The sequence below is a fragment of the Rutilus rutilus genome (genome assembly GCF_951802725.1).
Source record: "Rutilus rutilus genome assembly, chromosome: 17".
NCBI classification, from domain to species: Eukaryota; Metazoa; Chordata; class Actinopteri; order Cypriniformes; family Leuciscidae; genus Rutilus; species Rutilus rutilus.
Genome location: NC_140230.1, coordinates 1745001 through 1766637, shown reverse-complemented (window position 1 = coordinate 1766637; position 21637 = coordinate 1745001). Strand labels below are relative to the sequence as shown.

Sequence of the window (21637 nt, the reverse complement as noted above, 5' to 3'; positions counted from 1 at the left end):
GCACAGAGACAGCGCTCATAAAGATAATAAACGATATTCGCTTAAATACTGATTCAGGCAAATTATCAGTGCTGGTACTACTCAACCTCAGTGCTGCATTTGACACTGTCGATCATAACATACTTCTTGACAGACTGGAAAACTGGGTGGGGATTTCTGGGATAGTCCTAAAATGGTTCAGGTCATACTTAGATGGGAGAGGTTATTATGTGAGTATAGGAGACCATAAGTCTGAGTGCACATCCATGACATGCGGAGTCCCTCAAGGCTCAATTCTTGCACCACTCCTGTTCAACCTGTATATGCTCCCAATGAGCCAAATAATGAGAAAGAACCAAATCTCTTACCACAGCTATGCAGACGACACACAGATTTACTTAGCCCTATCGCCTAACGACTACAGCCCCATTGACTCCCTGTGCCGATGCATTGATGAAGTCAACAGTTGGATGTGTCAAAACTTTCTTCAGTTAAACAAAGACAAAACTGAAGTCATTGCGTTTGGAAACAAAGATGAAGTTCTCAAGGTAAATGCATACCTTCACTCTAGGGGTCAAACAACTAAACATCAAGTCAGGAATCTTGGTGTGACACTAGAGACAGACCTTAGTTTCAGTAGTCATGTCAAAGCAATAACTAAATCAGCATACTATCATCTGAAAAATATTGCAAGAATTAGATGCTTTGTTTCCAGACAAGACTTAGAGAAACTTGTTCATGCTTTCATCACCAGCAGGGTGGATTCTTTTAATGGACTCCTCACTGGACTTCCCAAAAAGACCATAAGACAGTTGCAGCTCATACAGAACGCTGCCGCCAGGATTCTGAGCAGAACCAGAAAATATGAACATATCACACCAGTCCTCAGGTCTTTACACTGGCTCCCAGTTAAATTTAGGATTGATTTTAAAGTATTATTAATGGTATATAAATCATTCAATGGCCTAGTACCTCAATACATAGCAGATATGCTCACTGAATATAAACCCAACAGATCACTCAGATCATTAGGATCATATCAGCTAGAAATACCAAGGGTTCACTCTAAGCATGGCGAATCTGCTTTTAGCCATTATGCCAGCCGCAGCTGGAACCAGCTTCCAGAGGAGATCAGATGTGCTCCTACAGTAGTCACATTCAAATCTAGACTCAAAACACATCTGTTTAGCTATGCATTTACTGAATGAGCACTGTGCTAATGTTCGTCCGACTGTTTGTACTGTACTGTATTTTATTTAATTTTTCTAAACTGTTTTAATCATTCTTATTTCTTTTATTATTTTAATTTCTTCTATGTAAAGCACTTTGAATTGCCATTGTGTATGAAATGTGCTATATAAATAAACTTGCCTTGCCTTGCCTAAATCCTCCTCGCTCTCCTCTCGTTCCCTCTTGGGACCTCTCAGTGGTTCTAACTGCCCTGCAGAGTGCTCCGCTGTACCGCTGGAATGCCTGAGTTCAGTCTCGGCTCCTCAGCGAAGACATATCTGCATGTTGCCAGCGCACTTCCTTATATACCCCCAGGGTGGGGCGGAGATATGCTATGCAAATTACGCAGACCCATGGCATTTTTATTGCCATTGGCTCATTTTATATACTCGAAGATGATAGGCTTTCTAAGCGAAACCCCATTCGTCATCATCCGACGTAACGTCTCCGTTCCCTACTCAGGGAATGAGGGTTACATACGTAACCAAGACGGTTTTCTACTAATACAAAGTTTAATGCTAAAACCTGAAGTATCCCTTTAAGGCTCACTTTAAAACACCATCGAGTATTTGTTTCATATACCGGTCGCGGTTTAAAATGGTTTCAGTCAAAAAAAGATTTTGAAATATATTATATTTAGCATTTTATATGAAGCTATGAGCTATGCTTACCTTTACCTTTATACTTTATTCATATAAAAATACCCCAAACCGCACGAAAATCACACACAAACCACATATACTTCAATCGTGCATTTATTAGCTTCTTGTTTCAGGTGAAGAGATGTCACTTTCGCTTTGTTATCACGGATGTCCAGAATGAGGAAGTGTACACAAGACGCGTTATGCAGAAGAGGTCATGTTGAAACACGTGAGATGATTGACAGCTGTACAGCAAATGATAGAGCTCTGATGTCATATCTGACGCAAATCAGGAAGAGGAGACCCATATCTGGCTCTGATCGCTGTTTGAGCTCTTCAGATCGCATAATTCAGTGGAAAATGAATAGAAATGTTATTCTGTATAACAAAATATTTTTCTAACGTGTGATAATTAATCATTTTTTCTCCAAATATGTGCACCGTTGGACTAATATCCCTGGTGGATGCTTTATATTGCATGTATTTGAACACAAATAAACCAGAGAAGACGTGAATGAATGTTGTGTGAGTGATGATTTCTATTCAAAATAACGATCATTACAGATTAATTATTTTGCACTCCTGGCATAAATTAAGAAATTGATGTTACTGCATATCAGTTTAATCATAAACAGTGGTCAAATATCGAAGCTGGAGTCTTAACACTAGAAGTCCCAAAGAGCAGCCATTTGGCTTTTCTACCTATAAAACCCGCAGGACAGCCGATGGGCTGGAAGGCTTTAGGCTAATATCCTTAATCAGCTGTGAACGGTTGCTTTTGTTATGTAAACGATGTGGGGCCATGCTGAGCCACTTCAAGGAAACTTGTGTTTCACTTTGCCATCTTAGGGAGAAATCAACACACATGTTTTTTTTCCCTTTGTTGCTGAGATTTATTGATAAAAACAGTACAAAATAAAATAAAAAAGAAATCAACCATTTGTACACATATTTACAAATAATATTAAAAAGTGAGGGGTACATTCCAGCAATCACTCACAATCCTGGCACTGCCATGGTATCTCCCGTCTGCATTTACCACATGTGTATCTGTAGCAGTGAACACATCGCACCGTGGCATGATTGTTCTTGCATTGGTGTTTGACCTGACACATGGCTCTTTTTCCAGGGCTAGGTGTGGAGGGTTGTGTCCGAAGCAATTGTTCTTTTCTTGCCTTCTTCGCACACATATGAGAGTTAGCCAACTCTCTTGCAAGCTCCACCAGGAAGTCCACCCGTCTTTCCTGCCTTCCGGTGCATGCTTGATACAGCACATGTGCATTCAGTGCTGCCATGTCAATCATGTTATAGAACACGGCAACTGGCCAGCGCCGTGTCCCTGTGCGGACAGTGTACTCCTGCACCATCTGGTCCATCACATCCACGCCGCACTTTGTGGTGTTGTAAAGGGTGAAAGTGTTTGGCTTCCTTTTGGTGGTATTATCAGTCTGAATCACGCTGTGCACGCTGCTAAGAATGTAGACGGTCTTCTTCCGTTTGGCCGCATACGCCGTCAGCGTAGCAGCAGTGGTTGAAAACACCTAATAAATAAGATAAATTGTTATTTTCATAGCACTTTTACACACAATGACACAATGACACACTTGGCGGTGTTGATTCTAAAAATTAGAAACACATAAACATAGAACGAATCTTGTTGACTGTGCCAAGGATGGTGGTTTTCCGGCTAAGAAGTTTATGCGCAAGTGACAGCGATGTGAAGAAATTGTCCGTGGTAACATTTCTGCCCTTGTCTAGGAATGGTTCCATCAGCCTCATCACTACATTTTCAGACAGTCTCTCTCCACTGGGACGACTAGGGTCCTTGCTAAGATATGGGAGGACATTACAAATGTACTTGGATTTTAGGTCGCAAGCCACCCAAAACTTGATCCCAAACTTGTCAGGTTTAGTTGCAATATACTGCAGGAAACAGCAGCGAGTCTTTGACGGGAAAAGCTGTTCAACAACGGTGATATGTAGACCAGGGTTGTAGGACGTGATGCAATTGGTGACAAATGATCCCCACACACTGGAAATTGCAGCAAACTTATCAGTCTTTGCTCGATCACTCCGGGTGGATCTGTCATCAAAGCGTAGGTGTCGCATGATGTCTTGGAAGCGGTTTCGCGGCATTGTTCCAATGATATGTGGGTTTCCCAGGTTTGCTGACCAGCAGTCACGTAGTGATGGAACCTTGGTAAGCCCCCGCAAGATGACAATTGCAATAAATGCCATTAGTTCAGGGAGGGCCATGAACCAATGAACATTCTCCGTTTCCTGTGCATGTTGAATAGTCCATTCTTGAATGCTATGAAGCATGTCAAGAGTGATGAAACACAGGAAGCTCTGAAGGCGACTCGAGATACTTTTCCTGGCCTTAGCCGTTGGCTTGCCATCTGCAGCGTACGCTTTTATTGGGGTGAAAGGGAGACGCGTCCCCACCTGTTCTTCACGCCACACTGTGCCATCTTTCGCTGTCTCTGTCAGGTCAGTCCCCAAACGGGCTCTCTTTTTTGGTTGAGGAGCAGTCTCCTCATCTGCAGTGTGAACAAATTCAAATTGTGAGCAATTGAAAAGTAAAATGATATCACAAATGCATGCATAGATACTAATAATAATTCCAGTATCTCCTTCTCTGTATCGGAATAATGTCTGAAATATCTTCCTAAATAAAAAGATACAACTAAAGCAAAGAAACAACTAATAATGTTTTGCACTTCAGATGGCAGTGAATGTCTGCTAAGTAGTACAAACAAAAAAGTGGACAATACAAAAAAGGCAGAGTAAATATTTATGTCACTCCACTCTGCTTTTTTGGTGTTTTCCACTTACTGGTTTGAAATGAAATAGGAAATAATATGAAATGAAACTTAACCTGAAGACAGATCAGACAGCTCTGAGTCCGAATCCGGCTGAAGTTCTATGTCTTCTCCATCTGAGTCACAAGGGTTTACTTCACTCAGGATCATTTCCAAGGCCTGCCGAGTGGTGAGTCTTGTCTGCGTTTTCTTTTCTTGGATAGGAGGTTCGTACACCACAGAATTCTTGAGGGCACTGAAGTAGTAGGCTATGTGCAGTGAGATTTTACCCACTTCAGCACAAAAGGAATTACCTCTCATTTGAGAGCAAGCTGCATGCAATTAGATGTGCTAATTCATACCTGTTTACACCTGGGCAAGACCCTACATGCCAATGTGAGACTTGGTCAATCAAGTTCTCTGCTTTTAGCAGCCCTCCCTCCCCCACACATACAAACAAGCCACCAGCAACCATTCACACACACACCCCCAACCCCCCTGCAGATTGCTCAGGTAATGACCACATTTACACATGAATTGATGCTAATGATAGCCAAAAGACTAACCAGTTAGCATCCACTTGGCTAAAGGAGGGTTACAAAACTCTGGGACTTCTAGTGTTAAACCTTTCTAATGATACTCAATTTGTCATAGAAGTACTGGGATAAAAGATTAAAGTTCAAATATAAACACTGATGTCTACGATAGCGATCAAAATAGAGTAAATCAGCCTTTGATAGAAACTTGGCGCTTAAAATAACGCATTTATCGATTACATTATTCCACCACTAGGTGGCGACAAGTGACTGTTAAAAAATGTATTTGTAATTGGATTATTTATTCAAGAGAAGGTAGAACTGTATGATGCTTCTGAAATAAAACTCAGAAAGATGTGATGAATTGAATTTGTAAATATGACTCATCTTATACATCATGTACAGTCTGTATAAGTGTATGATTTAACTTTTACCCATAGTCTAGTGTAAAAAAAAGAAGAAATACATTGCAATATCGAATCGCAATACTGTAGAAACGCAATTCTTAAAAATTGCAGTACATATCGTATCCAGCCCTAGTGTGTGTGTGTATGTGAGTGTGTGTGTGTGTGTGTGTGTGTGTGTGTGTGTGTGTGTGTGTGTGTTTAATGTATTTGTAAACATTAAGGAACTATAAATATTAATGTAATTAATGTCTAATAAAGGCTGTATTAAAGCACCTAAAGGCAGGGTAGGCAGGTTTTTTCTAAAAAACTTTTTCCCAAATTTGTTTAAACTGTCTTTATTATGGAAGCTTGTTTCCGCCACAGAATAAAACATTTTAAAAGATAATTGCGACTTTTTATCTCACAATTGCGAGTTTACATCTCACAATTCTGACTTTATTTCTCAGAATTGCAAGATATAAAGTCAGAATTGCGTGTTATAAAGTCAGAATTGTGAGATATAAAGTCAGAATTGCGAGATATAAAGTCAGAATTGCGTGAAATAAAGTCGCAATTGCGTGTTATAAAGTCAGAATTGGGAGATATAAAGTCAGAATTGCATGATATAAAGTCGCAATTGCATGTTATAAAGTCAGAATTGTGAGATATAAACTATTCTGAGGTAAAAAAAAAAAAAAAAAGTCCTTCTTTTTTCCCCCTTAGAACTGGACTATATATCTCACAATTGTGAGTTTATATCTCACAATTCTGAGAAAAGATGTCAGAATTCTGACTTTATAAGACGCAATTGCGACTTTATATCTCGCAATTCTGACTTTATAACACGCAATTGCGACTTTATTTCACGCAATTCTGACTTTATATCTCGCAATTATGAAATATAAAGTCAGAATTGCAAGATGTAAACTCGCAATTGTGAGATAAAAAGTCGCAATTATCTTTTAAAATGTTTTATTCTGTGGCGGAAACAAGCTTCAATACTTTATATACCAATACATAATTAAAATGTAAGTACTCTGAAAAGCAGAGTATAAAAATCGAGTGTCTGCAGTCCTATCAGGGCTGCAATAAACACAGCTACTTATTTCCATTCGTAACAAATTAAATGATTGGCTGGGCGACTGTCGCTCTCCCTCGCTACCATGGCTACCACCCCTGCTGCTACAGGAGCTTCCCACATGCGCGCACCCGTTTGACTCAAGGAGGCGAAGAGGCACGGAAGCTAGGACGAATCACAATTATGGCAGAGAAAGAGCAGTCAAAATTCCCAGTACCTGCATATACAGTCAGCGAAGGCAAACAAGGCAAAAAAAGGAAGACAGTATTCAAAACCAGCTATGACCAAAAAGTCTTTGGATAAAGCAAGAAGTCAGGCGAGAGTCAATATCGGCGTCCTCATCAGAGCCAACAGTGCTTTCATCGTGGAAGCTCTTGCATGCAAAACACCGTATATGTCATGAATCTTACACGAAATTCACCTTCATCACAGTGTAACTGATGGTAATGGGAAAACGTGTATCAATGCAACCTGTTTTTAGCTTTGCCTTATGTTACTAGCTCGTTACCGAATCAAACTCAATATATTTTAAACTTTACCAGTATCGATATGCTAGCTTGATAGTGAGTACTAACAGCCATGTTAGTTGTTTATATTCATAATGATAAAGTTTCTCAGCTAACACACGACGTACCAGTAACGTGATTTATTGGTATTTTACTTTTATTTTGTGACTTACTAATTTATAACGTAACGACGTTGCATGCTCATAGTTTCTTTTGCACTTTATACAGTGAAGCGATACACAGCGCGCGCCGCAGCATTTGCACGTGCAATTGAAGAGTGTGCACTACGAGCACAGTGACGGCTGACAGGACAAGAAAGTCCGCTTTTCTGAGGTGAAAGACTTTTTATTTCAGCATACACTCACGTCATTGCCTGGTAGTTCCTATTGTGCTGGGTTTTCTGAAGTAGTCGTGATTCGCCTCTCATGACATAACATGCTCTTAACACACGCACGCAGAGTGGATTTTCTTTTGTAATCGCGGCTTTGAATGATTACGTAATCATGGCATCCTTAATCATAATCGCGATTAGAAATTCGATTAATTGTGCAGCCCTACTATTTGTATATAGTCTCTTAATAAATTAACTACAGCTTATATACTATTATATACTATTCATTAACCCTCTGGGGTCTGAGCTGTTTTCTGGCCCTGGAGGTGTTCTGACATGCTCTGACATTTGTGCTTATTTCTGTTACCTGTGAAATTTTCATGGCTAAAGTCTGATTACACTATATTTAGCACAAACTCTGCTACAATAATATATCAGCAGCATGTATGTAAAAGTTTGTAGTTTTGAGATAATGACATTTATGCGTGGTTTGTGAAAATACAAAAAAAAATTGTCACTGAAATAAGGCCATGAAACCCATACTGATTATTTCTTCACAAGACTTTTGAAAATTGTATCACGTAGCCTAGAATATTTGCTCCAAAACTATGTGAAAATCATCCTGACTGCTCATTCAGATAAGACAATATATTGATTTAAAAATTGTAAGACGTGTTTTCTGTAAGAAAGCTTTATGCAAAGAGGCGTGATCACATCATTAATATTTATGGCATTCACACCTGAGAAAGACAAAGTTGTACATACCTTTCATTTCCAAGGTGTTTGATTTTCACTTTACCATGTTCATGTACAGAGACTCATGTGAATGCTGAAGTCAGCAAGACTCATCCGTGGGGCATCTGGTCCCTGTAAAAAAAAAAAAAAAAACATACTGATATAAAAAAAAATATATAGGGCTGCACGATTTGGGGAATAGATTTTAGATTTTTCTGGTTAAAATTGCTTTTTACAATTCACAGAATACACACACAAATGTTTCCAACATTGTATAATGATGCTGCATAAATTAATAATAACAATAGCCTATAGCAGCCTATAAATCTTCCAAAAGATTTCAGTAACAACTATGTTAGAGAAAAATATATTGATTATCATATGTTACTTCAAATGTTTCCATTCGTTATAATGATATTAGAGTAAAAACATGAAGCCTTTGTTTGGTGCGTTTTGCTTTTCAAACGCACAGCGCGCTCCAAAATATGATACATTCAAACCCACAGCGCGCTCCAAAATATGATACATTCAAACGGAGAGCGCGTTCCAAAATATGAAACATTATGGTTACCATATTATACATATCTACGTTTGATAGCAGTACTGCAGTATACTATCCACAGTATGGTAAACACGGGTCTAAATATTATAATATTCACCTTATATCTAGCAACAGTTCAACTGCATTGTGAACTGGATTTAATAACATAAACTAATAATTAAGAATTTCTTACCTTACATCTTTCTTGTCTTCAAATCGCGTTCTTCTTCTTCTGAGGTAAATCCAATGTAAGCTCACGGCGTGTCTTCCAAATTCGACGAAAAGCAGAGACTTGTGCAGTTTTTTGGTGCTTTGTTTTTGAGGTAACGAGCGCGTTCGCGTTCCATGTGGACGATTTATCCTTGTGCATGTCAATCTCTTTTGCGCGCGTGGTCGAATTAAAAATAATGAGCAAGCGTTTGAGAAGCTGGACATCTTGTTGGTTTTATACAAATTACTTAAACAGAGAATATTTGTTTTCAGTTTGAATCCGATCATTTAAAAGTACACACTTAAATGTTTATAAAGGTATATGGCTCATAAATGTGTGAATAGTATTCGCTGAGTTTTGTTTCAGTTTATAGACGTGCTCAAGAAAAAAAAAGTTCACCGCGATGGAGAGGCAGAAAGCGCACCCTGTTTTATTTTCTTTATTTTACAAAAGCACAATGTTTTGATTTGATTGTAAGTGGACACATACAAAAGTAGAAATATCACAGATTCTTTTTTCATATTTCTTTTTTCTGTTTGACCATAAATGACAGAGTAATTTAAGTTTATTGTACAACAATGTGAAGAAAGCAAAATGCGGGGGCACGTTTGCCAACCCCAGAGGGTTAACTATAAACTAATAGTTTAAAATGATTTATAAGCGCTGTGTTACTGTATACTTGTGATAAAGTGTTACCATTATTTTAAACCGGTCGCATTAAGTGTAATTGTTCCTTTTGTATGTGAGGGAGTGATTCTTCTTTTTCAAAAATAACACAAAATAAACAAAGTAAAGATAAATTTCACTGATAGCATTATTATTTTCAAGATTTCCATTGATATGGTGATGTTATTGTGTGTTATTTTGGCCATGATAATCATGTAGTGATAAACCTGATATGGTGACAGCCCTGGTTCAGGTGAAACACACACCACTTCCCTCTTTTCAGCTGCACACACACAATTTGAGGCAATGCTCACACTTTTACAAGGGTCTGTTTGCACAAGCATTACAAAGGCAAGTTTATTTACAGCAAACATTTGTAATTTAACCATCTGGGGACCAAGGTGTTTTTGGGGCCCTTGGGATGTTCTGACATTTGTGCTTTTTTCAGTTATTTATAAACATGTTAATGGCAAAGGTGTAAATTCACTCTATATAGCACAAACGGGGCTACCATAATATGTGAGCCACATGTATGTACATGTTTGTATTTTTAAGAGAATAATGTTTATGCATGGTTATTGAAAAAAATTTAAATGAAAGTTGTTGAAATAAGACCACAAAACACATACTAAATATGAGTTCACAAGACTTTTGACTAATGGATGTTGTCGCTTCGAGTTCTGGCTTCAAAATGATGTGAAAATCATCCTGCCTAATCGTTCACATAAAACACTACATTGATTTAAACTTTGTAAAACAGTTTTTTTTTGTCAGAAGAGGTTTATGCGTGGGAGTGGTAATGGCCCATCAATATTAATGAGATTCAGACCAGGGGTGTGACATAGACGCTCCCCCAATTGCTCCCCCAATTCTGACTGTGTTGCTAAGCACACTCCGAGTTGCAGGCAGTGATGAAGCTACATTCCTTTTAAAAAAGCTGAAGAATATTATTACATAAATATAACTATAGTAGCATTAGTCTATAATGAATAACTGATGTAAATAATTTTAGACGCGTGCAATAAGCCTATATGCGTGTTAATGGGCCATTACCGGAGAGGCACACCGCAAACATTAGCCTAACACATTTGTGCACTTCATTAACTGGGTATATTTACACATTTCAGCACATTTACACACATTTACAACTGATATTTGCGAGCATGCATCGTTAATGATAATGAGGCAGCATTTAATATAGTCAAAATATAATCTAAACACCTACTAGGCCTATTTTATAAAATAATTTCTAAATTCTAGCTTTCATACATAATGATCTAAACATATCATTTAGGCTACACATACAAATACAAATTTCCTAACCAAAGGGTTTACAGTGCGTAGCATATGTACACAAAAAAACAAAACAAAACATTTTTGACGTTGAAATGGTACGAGATATTAAATTCATGGTATAGATATGCACTTTCATTAGATCGTGTTGAATATAGGTAGATGTCAAATGTCAATACCCTGGATGGCAAGTCCACCCAGTATAATATGTAAGCTCATGTTTTGAATAGCTTGTCAACTAATGCAAGTAAGGGGGCGCTCGAGAGCACCGAATGGAGTAGACGTAGTTGTGAGGAGCTCCAGCATTAACCTCGAAAAAACTAGTTTCATTTAATCATAATCAAAACAAAACAGTATCATTTGAAGCCTGAAGTCAAGATGACAAAACCTAAAACTAAGAAATGTGACCAATCGGCCAATGTAGACGAACAGTCAATGGAGAAGCAAACACCGGCTGAACAAGCGGCTAGTGCTACTGTCAACGACGAGACCGCGGCCTTATCCCCAATTTTGGCAGCAATCCAAGCGTCTATCCAAGCTATGGATAAGTCGATGAACGACAGATTTAACTCCATCGAAAATACCTTGTCGCAAATGCAGGCATCGCTTACCGAAACTAACTCCCGTATCTCCGATCTCGAGGGCGCGAGAGTCGAGCATGACAGTCGCATTTCCGAGTTAGAGGCTCTCTGCAAGGATATTGTTGCCGCCAATAAAGCCCTACACGTCAAGCTTGATGACCTGGAGGGCCGCTCCCGTCGGCAAAATATTAAAATTGCGGTGCTACAAGAGAAAGTGGAAAATGGTCGCCCAACGGAATTTGTGGAGAAGCTGATACCGGCCATCCTGGGAGACCAAAATTTCCCATCTGGAGTAAAAGTGGATCGCGCACATCGCATTGGACCCCTGCCAGCCAAAGGAGGGCGCCCCCGGATGCTAATAGCAAGAATCCACCATTACCCAGTGAAAGAATTAATCCTGAGGTTGTCCAGACAACAGTCACCTCTACAGTTTGAGGGTACTCGGATCTCTATATATCCTGATTTGACATGCAGAGGTTTTGTTGCAGCACCGAAACTTTGACGGAGTTAAGAAGAAATTGAAGGAGGCTGGTGTCAGATATGGACTACTGTTCCCCGCGCGTCTGATTGTCACTCAGGGATCGGAAAAGAGAATCTTCAATTCAGTCGAGGACGCCGAAGCATTTGCCAATTCAATTATCACAGCTTCTTGACTTCTTCCTACGCACGTACACTTGACAATTTTCTCAATTTTTCTAAGTGCGTCAAGCCTGTGAGTATGGTCTTGTTTATGAGCCGCTATACTGAGCGGTGACCCGGGCTCTCGGATGTAGGAAGCCGATGACTTCCTCAAATGTGCGCGCCCGCGCCCACTAGTATAACCAAGACTTTTGACTACATTGAAAGTATCCTTTTACGGGATTATGGCTCCGGTATTTTGCTATACTATGTTGCTATGTTCGGTAATCCTGTTGGCTTCATGCTAATGTTCAAAATCACTGGTTTTGTTAATTTTATGCGTCGAGGGTAGAGGAGGAGCCGTTTGTTTTTTTTATTATCTTTTTTTTTCTTCGACGGTTAAGTTTATTGCTGCTGGTAAGTGTCCTTATTGCTCCTTAGGAAGCCTTGTAGCTCCACGGTTCATATGGGGTTTGTATTTTGTATTCCACTTCGTTTGGGGAAGCGGATGAAAGAGAGGGAGGGGGGGAGGGTGCTGGGGGTTCTCTTTTTTCACGAGTGTGTGTTAAGTGTTATATGTTTTGTCCTGTTTACTGTAATAACTCCAGTTCCATACAGTTATCTTAAAATTGAAGCTCAATTGTACTGCCATATAATATGCAATCCTTAAATTGTAATGTTACCTTAGCCAGCTGGAATGTACGAGGCATTAATAACCGGGTTAAAAGGTTCAAAGTCTTCTCTTATTTGAAGTCAATATCTGCTGATATCATATTTTTTGCAAGAAACACATATTAAGCATAATGAACAAAGACTACTTAGGTGTAACTGGGTTTCGCAGGTGTTCCAGTCTACCTTTTCATGCAGGGCTAGAGGAGTGGCCATTCTGTTCCGCAGAACAATACCTTTTAAGCATATATCCACCATTAGTGATCCAAATGGTCGATATGTGATAGTCTCGGGTTTAATTTTTTCTGTACATATTACACTATTGAATCTATATGGACCAAATTATGACGACCCATCCTTTTTCCGTAAAGTTTTTAATCTCCTCCCCAACTTGTCTAACACACATTTAATAATTGGTGGTGACTTTAATCTGGTTCTAGATCCCACTCTGGACAGGACTCCTGCCCGTTCTGTGGGTCATTTGCCCAACTCCACTTCCACCTTAAAGGAATTAATTAACTCATATGATTTAGTTGATATTTGGAGGCTGAACCACCCAACTGATACACAATATACGTTTTTCTCTAACGTTCATAGCTCATACTCCAGAATAGATTTTTTCTTGGCCGACTTCAAGGTTGCCTCATGTGTAACTGCAATTAAGCATCACAACAGAATAATCTCAGACCACTCTGCAGTGACCATTTCTCTTGACCTTTTTGAAATTAAGCCCAGTTATAGCTGGCGATTCAATCCTACATTACTCTTTGATTCTCATTTTTCCCAATGTGTAACAGAATGGTTAGATGAGTATCTTATGTTTAACGATACAGGGGAAGTATCTGATTCAACACTGTGGGAGTCACTTAAGGCGGTATTAAGGGGATACATAATTTCATATGAATCCAGCCTAAAAAAACAAAGACAAAAATGCCTGTCAGTAATTGAAGCTCGTCTTAATCAACTTGAACAGTTACATGTAGACTCAGCAGATCCTGAGGTTCTCAAAGAGATTGCAGCATTAAAATTAGAGTATAATACAATTTTTTCCAAACAAATTAGTAATATGCTATTAAAAATAAAGCAAAAGCAATTTGAGCTAGGAGACAAACCAGATAGGCTGCTCACGCGTCAATTAAGAAGTATTCAAGCTAATAGAGCTATTCACCAAATTAGGAAAAAGGATGGAACCCTAACAACAAACCCCAGTGACATCAACAAATGTTTTAAGGAATTTTATGAGGCTTTGTATGAATCTCGATCCCCTACTGACCCTACAACCCTTTCCCACTTTCTTCAATCACTACATCTCCCCAAGTTAGATGAAGCAGATCGAGACGCCCTTAATGCAAAGATAACATTAAATGAAATACTCGAAGCCATTGCATCTTTTCCCAATGGTAAGGCTGCCGGGCCTGACGTCTTCGGAATTGAATTTTATAAGAAATATTCTCAAAAACTTGCTCCTCTGATGCTCAGATTATTTAATCATTCTATTGATGAGCAGGAATTTCCACAGTCAATGTACGACGCAAATATTTCTCTAATTCTTAAAAAAGGAAAAGATGAAACAGATCCGGCATCATATCGTCCCATAGCCCTTCTAAATTCAGATCTGAAAATTTTTACTAAGATCCTTGCAAACAGATTAAATAAATGTTTAGCAAAAATTATTCATCCTGATCAGACCGGTTTCATCCCTGGGCGCTTTTCCTTCTTTAATGTGAGACGCCTTAATGAACATTTTATACTCAAAACAAGATTCTGCTTCAAATGTCGCCATCTTATCTCTGGATGCCGAAAAGGCGTTCGACCAAATTGAATGGAGTTATATTATTGCAGTGCTCCAGGAATTTGATCTAGGAGAGTCGTTCTCCTGCTGGGTGAAAATGCTTTATGCCAAGCCTAGGGCTTCGGTGCTCACCAATTTTGATAAGTCTTCACAATTCGCATTGCATAGATGCACTAGACAGGGGTGCCCACTCTCACCCCTGCTTTTTGCCATAGCTATAGAACCACTTGCGACTGCTATTAGAAATAACCCACATATTTTTTCACCCAAGATAGGCCAATTAGACCATCACATATCTCTCTACGCCGACGATGTTATTCTCTACCTACTCGATCCAGAACGATCCATTCCACCCCTATTAGATTTACTGAAGACTTTTGGAAAGTTCTCTGGTTACTCTGTAAATTGGCAAAAGAGTGAACTCATGCTTGTGACTAACAAGACTGACCCAAGCTTTATACAAAACCTACCTTTTAAAATTGCAGCAGATAGTTTGAAATACTTGGGGGTCACCATTCCGAAAAATGCAAAGGATATCTATAAATTAAATTATTTAGTTATGTTAGAGAGCTTAAAGCTTAATATAGAAAGTTGGAGGACCTTTCCGCTGTCTATGGTAGGGCGCGTGAATGCAATCAAGATGGTGATATTGCCAAGATTTCTATATCTTTTCCAAAACCTGCCAATCTTTTTGCCCAAAAAGTTTTTTCAAACTCTGGATTCAATCGTGTTACCATTTGTGTGGGGCTTTAAAGCGCACCGTATCTCTAAACTACATGTATGTAAACCAAGGTCGCAGGGTGGACTAGGCCTGCCAAACTTCCAGTATTATTACTGGGCTGCAAACTGCAGAGCCTTATCATATTGGAAAAAATCTTATCCAACGGGGTCTTCAGGTGACATTCCTTCTTGGCTCGCCATCGAACAAAGTGTTACAAATTACTCTCTTTCCTCTCTGCTTTTTGCGGCGCCTGTACCATCCATAAAAGTGGTCAACACAAACTTTATAGTAAGCAGCTCTCTCAAAATATGGTGTCAGGTCCGGAAGGCATTTAAGTTGCCATCAACCTCATTGTCCACCCCTATTGCTTATAACCACGCCTTTAACCCCCTGAGGTCGGCGGTATCGCCGGCGATACCAGCTCGCTTTTTTTTTATCAGTGTAAAAGAAACTCATAAATACTCTGTTGACTTTGATTTTCCATAGGAGTTTCATACATCAATCGATTCTGTTAAATGTGTATTATTTTTGTGTATACTCACAATAAAAACAAAGTGTTGTGCTTTTCGCCAAATAGAGAAAAAAAAAAACGAAGCGAGTTCTGCCTTCTCTCTGTCCGTGCAGTCCATTCTGAAACGCGTCCGAAAATGAATCATAACTCAGCGAATACTTCTCACACAGACACGTGAGATATGTCTTTATGAAGCTTGAAATCTCTTCTTTTAAATGAAGTAATTTATATAAAAAACAAATGTTTTCAACTCATGTAATCCGTTTGAAAGCAAGGAGAGGTACCGTTTTTCCGTCTCCCTTCATTATCTCTAAATGAGCTGACGCCGCCCCGCCCACCGGCACTATTCACATGTAAATAGTTTACGTGATCTATTTGCATCGCACACGCCCCCCGATCAATGCCATAAAAACACAGTTTCTTCATTTGACTTACTGATAGTTCATCGCGTTTTGAGTATGGCACGCTTCTCCGGCTTCTCCGCCCTTCAGATGATTCTGGACAGCAAGGAAGACTGCACCTTTTCCTCAGAGGAAGATGAAGACTCGGACGACGAACGGCTGCATTTTGAAGAGCGAATTGATCCCGCAGAGGACACAATTTCGGAGTAAGTTTTACTGTTATATAATTATTTTTCTGATAATTCAGACTATATCTGCTTAGTGTTGGCTAGCTTTTGGCATCTTACATGAAATAATGCATAACAATATCCCTTAACATTCGTGTATATGCTCAAGTGTAAACTTTTTCAATGTGATAGGTTATTACTCTCTAAACATATTTGTATATTAAATATATTTCACTCAGTTTTGATTAGCTTATAACACTGATTATCATGCTAAAATACTGCCGTATGTCTTATGTACTTTATTTGTGAATATCTGCTTAAGTGTAATGTGATTTAGTCTAAATATATTTCAGCCTCCGGTAAAATATGTGATAGCCTAGGCCTACTGTCTAAATACTAGACATTATATATATATATATATATATATATATATATATATATATATATATATATATATATATATATATAATATGTGTGTGTGTGTGTGTGTGTGGTTTATGGTTAGACTATGACACTGCTTATCATGCTTCAATACTGCCTTATGCACAGATGTTTGTGAATACAGGTGTAAATGTTTGAAATGTAGTGATGTGTCGTTCGCGAACGATCTGTTCATTGCGTGCGTCACTAAATGAGTGCGGTCTTTATGGCTCATCAACAGATACTCGTGGTGATATTTCTCTGTCCTATGGACCATCAACAGATATATACATAGATTGTGCGTCCATAACAATTAATTGCCCATCAGTTTGCTTTGGATAATGTATGCTAAATATTTTTTGTTGTTGTTGTTGTTTTTTAGGAATATGACTGCAGCTTGCTCTCCTTCTCCAGCACCCCGTAGAGGGGCACGCAGTTCACGCAGTTCAGTTCTCAGTGTGATAGAGAATCTTCCCGAGTAAGTCCACAGACGTAATATTTACAGATGAAATATAATTGTTTACATCATCATAATATAAAAGTACATATTCTTGTGTGATATTACAAAAACTGTTGTCTTTTTTTATCCATGGCCGTTAGTGATCGATAATGATAATAATACAGTGTCTTTGATTGTGTTATCAGTATGCTCACAGTGTGTTTTGTTTTTTACAGATGTGACAATGAACTTGTCCAAGCACCTGTCCCGAAGAGAGCCAAGGCTAACCAGCAGGCAAGCAACAGGCAGTCCACTCTGGCATGGAAAACAGAGACTGATGTTGACATGGTTCCACAGACTGTGCGATTCCATCCTGCACGGGTAACTGGACCGCAACTGAGCCCTGTAGACTCACATTCGCCCATGAGTCTATTCAAACAATTTTTTTCAGAGAGTGCTGTGTCAACTCTGTGCCACAACACAAATGCTCAAGCTGCCAAGGCAACTGCAAAGGGCTGCAAATATAAATGGACAGATATCAGCATCAGTGAGATGTACCGTTACATTGGGCTGCTGTTCTACATGGCCATGGTGAAGGTCAGCTCCATCAGCGACTACTGGCGGCAAAGCAGTGTTTTCTCTGTACCCTTTCCAGCTACAGTTATGTCCCGGGACAGATACCGCATCATTTCATGGAATGTGCACATGAGTCACCCAGATGCAGATATGGATAATGACAGAAAGAGGGGCACACGTGAACATGACCGTCTTTTCAGGGTCAAACCTCTAATGGAGACTATTCGTCAGGCTTGTAAATCCCTCTATCATCCTAGAAGAAACTTAGCAGTGGATGAAAGAATGGTGGCATGCAAAGCACACACAGGTATGACGCAGTACATGAAAGCCAAGCCAACCAGATGGGGTTTCAAGTTGTTTGTTCTTGCAGACTCATCGAATGGATACACTGTGGACTTTTCTGTGTACACAGGAAAGAACAACTTTCCCACAGGCCATGGACTGTCATATGATGCTGTAACATCTCTTTTAGACAACACATTTTTGGGTTCTGGGTACCATGTGTACATGGACAATTTTTATACAAGTCCAAAGCTCCTAAAAGACTTGTTTGCAATGAAGTTTGGTGCATGTGGGACTTACAGGGACAACAGGAAGGACTGCCCTCGGAATGCAGCTAATTCACTCTCTAAAAAATCTGCCAGGGGATCCATCAGGTGGATTCGGGATGGACCGCTTGTATTCGTAAAGTGGATGGACACACGCGAGGTATCTGTCTGTTCTACCATCCATCCTGCTTATTCAGGAGACACTGCGCAGAGGAGGGTGAAAACACAAGATACATGGAGGACAAAGACATTTCCATGTCCTGCACCTGTGACTGCCTACAACAAACACATGGGTGGTGTGGATCTGTCAGATCAGCTGATACAGTACTACACAACACAGCACAAAACCATGAAGTGGTACAGAAAGATCTTTCTACACTTCTTGGACATTGCTTCCACCAACTCTTTCATTGTGCACAAAGAGCTACATGGTAACTTGTCCCATAAAGAGTTTATGGAGCAGCTTATAACAGAGCTCTGTGGTGTGTCACTGGAAACAGCACCAAAACGGACCAATAGTGACCATGTACCGGTTCCAGGAGCTGAGCTGGCATCAGATGACAGGGATGTTGCCACAGTTGGTCGCCGCTCATGTGTTCATTGCAAAGCAGTGCGTGGTAAAAAGCAGTTAACACCATGGAAATGCCAGGCATGCAATGTTCACTTATGTCTTCAGTTAAACAGGAACTGTTTTCAGGAGTGGCATAAAGATGTGTGACTGTGTTCAGATGTGTGTGCTCTGCTGACCACCTTCCACTAACCATCAGCCTTCAGAAATCATTCTGATATGATGACTATTTTTTAAAATCAATGTTGGAAACTGTTGTGCTGCTTAATATATATTTTTTTATAACCTCTGTGATAGTTTTTTCAGGATTCTTTATTTTGCTCACATTTGATTTACTTGTAGCCCGCATATAAACGGGGCACAGGCATTTACTGTGAGATACCTGCCTTTACTTTTGTTTATCGCTCACAATTGCTTTGTTTATAGCAGACTGATTAATTTATTTTGCTCACATTTGATTTACTTGTAGCCCGCATATAAACGGGGCACAGGCATTTACTGTGAGATACCTGCCTTTACTTTTGTTTATCGCTCACAATTGCTTTGTTTATAGCAGACTGATTAATTTATTTTGCTCACATTTGATTTACTTGTAGCCCGCATATAAACGGGGCACAGGCATTTACTGTGAGATACCTGCCTTTACTTTTGTTTATCGCTCACAATTGCTTTGTTTATAGCAGACTGATTAATTTATTTTGCTCACATTTTATTTGCTTAGAGCAAATTTAGAACATTTAGTTCCTCCACATAGAGGAATTACAATAAAACAGATTGAAAAACAAAACCTTTGAATCTCCTCTTTGTTCAGGCACTGGATGGCCCATTAGCCACTGGAAGAGTGTATGTCACGCCCCTGGTCTGAATCTCATTAATATTGATGGGCCATTGGGCCATTAATATTGATGGGCCACCCCTCCCATGCATAAACCTCTTCTGACAAAAAAAATGTTTTAGAAAGTTCAAATCAATGTACTGTTTTATGAGAATAATAAGGCAGGATGATTTTCACATAATTTTGAAGCCAGAACTCGAAGCTACACAATTCATTAGTCAAAAGTCTTATTTACACATATTTAGTATGTGTTTTGTGGTCTTATTTCTGCAACTTTCATTTTTATTTTTTCCAATAACCACGCATAAACATTATTCTCTTAAAAATTCAAACATATACATGCATGTTGATCAGATATTTTGGTAGCCCTGTTTGTGCTATATAGAATGAATTTACACCTTTGCCATTGACATGTTTATAAATAACTGAAAAAAGCACAAATGTCAGAGCATGTCAGAACACCTCCAGGGCCCAGAAAACAGCTCAGACTCCAGAGGGTTAAGCCATCACTCATTGACTCCACATTTTCGATTTGGTCCAGTAAAGGAATGGTCACTGTCAGAGACTTGTACATGGATGGTAAATTTGCCACATTCCCTCAGTTGAAACAGAAATTTGATCTTTCACCATCACATTTTTTTAGATATCTACAGCTGAGAAACTATGTTCGTACATCTATCTCCCACTTTGAACTATTAACAGATGAACATGATATATATAAATTACTTTCTGCCTCCCCTGATGCCTCTAATTTGATTTCTCATTTTATGGATGTTTTTATTGGTCAGTTAGACATATCTACCCTGTATTTGAAAGATTCCTGGGAAAAGGATTTAGGTATTCAAATTACTAATGAGGATTGGAAAAAGTCTATCAAGGTCATAAATAAATGCTCTATTAACTCAAGACACCAACTTATCCAATATAAAGTAGTACATCGGCTTCATTTTTCTCGGGTTAAGCTTAACAAATTCTACCCCTCCATCTCCTCTAACTGTAACAAATGTGAATCTGCAGAGGGATCCTTGGGACATCTTTTCTGGTCATGCCCAAAACTTTATGAGTTTTGGAGCGAAATCTTCAGATTCTACTCTAAGGCTTATTCTTGTATCCTTGCCCCTGATCCAGCAATTGCTGTTTTTGGTTGGTCTGACTCACTTCATGGGTTCAGTCATCAAATTAAAAAAGCAGTCCAATATGGAATGGTGATAGCTAAAAAAATTATTCTTTGTCTATGGAAAAAGGCATCAAAACCACTTTTTAAATCCTGGCTTTCTGAACTCTCTAGCACTTTGCATTTAGAGAGACTTAGACACAATTTTTCTGATAGCATTGCTGGCTTCGAATCCACCTGGGAACCCTTTTTTAATTACCTGTCAAATGTCAAGGATAACAGTTTGAAGTTATGACCTTTTCATTGTTTGTGAGATCATCATATTGCCTGTGCCCACTGGCCCAGAAATATATGTGTAACATAGTTAACCTATGTATAAAACTGGAGGAACTGATGTAACAATGGTTTTAAAATCCTTTTTTTTTTTTTTTTTGTCCTTATAAGTTGTTGTTGCTTTTTTGTATTGTTCTGTGTTGGTCAAAATAAAAATAAAAATATAATATTCAAAAAAAAAACTAATGCAAGTAAGAATAAATACTTACTCATCCGAAATTCTATCCACGGCTGGATCAAGTCGCTCTTCAAAATATAAAACGGTCGTCATCAGAGTAGTCGCGCTCTTCTTCTGATGAAAATCTGGACTCTTCGTCGCTAGTATCCGCACCAGTGTATCGTGTCATCTTCCCAACGCGCAGGTGACGAAATGATGAAACTTGAAGCGTTTAATGCATTTGCTTGGGGGC

The 21637-nt window shown here is 39.1% G+C and overlaps 2 protein-coding genes across 2 annotated transcripts in view; both read right to left on the bottom strand.

Moving 5' to 3' along the window:
• LOC311306992 (uncharacterized protein) overlaps window positions 1-21637 on the bottom strand; it is a 363786-nt gene that overhangs the window by 123592 nt on the left and 218557 nt on the right. The gene's annotated exons all lie outside the window — the stretch shown is intronic.
• On the bottom strand, window positions 1029-5852 carry LOC311306998 (piggyBac transposable element-derived protein 4-like). Its single transcript, XM_084435682.1, has 2 exons — window positions 4729-5852; window positions 1029-4390 (listed from the first exon to the last, which is right to left on the bottom strand). The coding sequence occupies exons 1-2, from the start codon at window positions 4970-4972 to the stop codon at window positions 3477-3479; spliced, it is 1158 nt and encodes a 385-aa protein (XP_084291808.1). The 5' UTR covers window positions 4973-5852; the 3' UTR covers window positions 1029-3476.

What these genes read in the sequence shown, in the direction of transcription:
- LOC311306998 (XM_084435682.1), bottom strand. Translation starts at nt 4,972, where the DNA reads ATGAGAGGTAATTCCTTTTGTGCTGAAGTGGGTAAAATCTCACTGCAC. An exon ending in GCTGTCTGATCTGTCTTCAG is followed by an intron (nt 4,391 to 4,728) that starts GTTAAGTTTCAT and finishes TTCACACTGCAG; the next exon opens with ATGAGGAGACTGCTCCTCAA.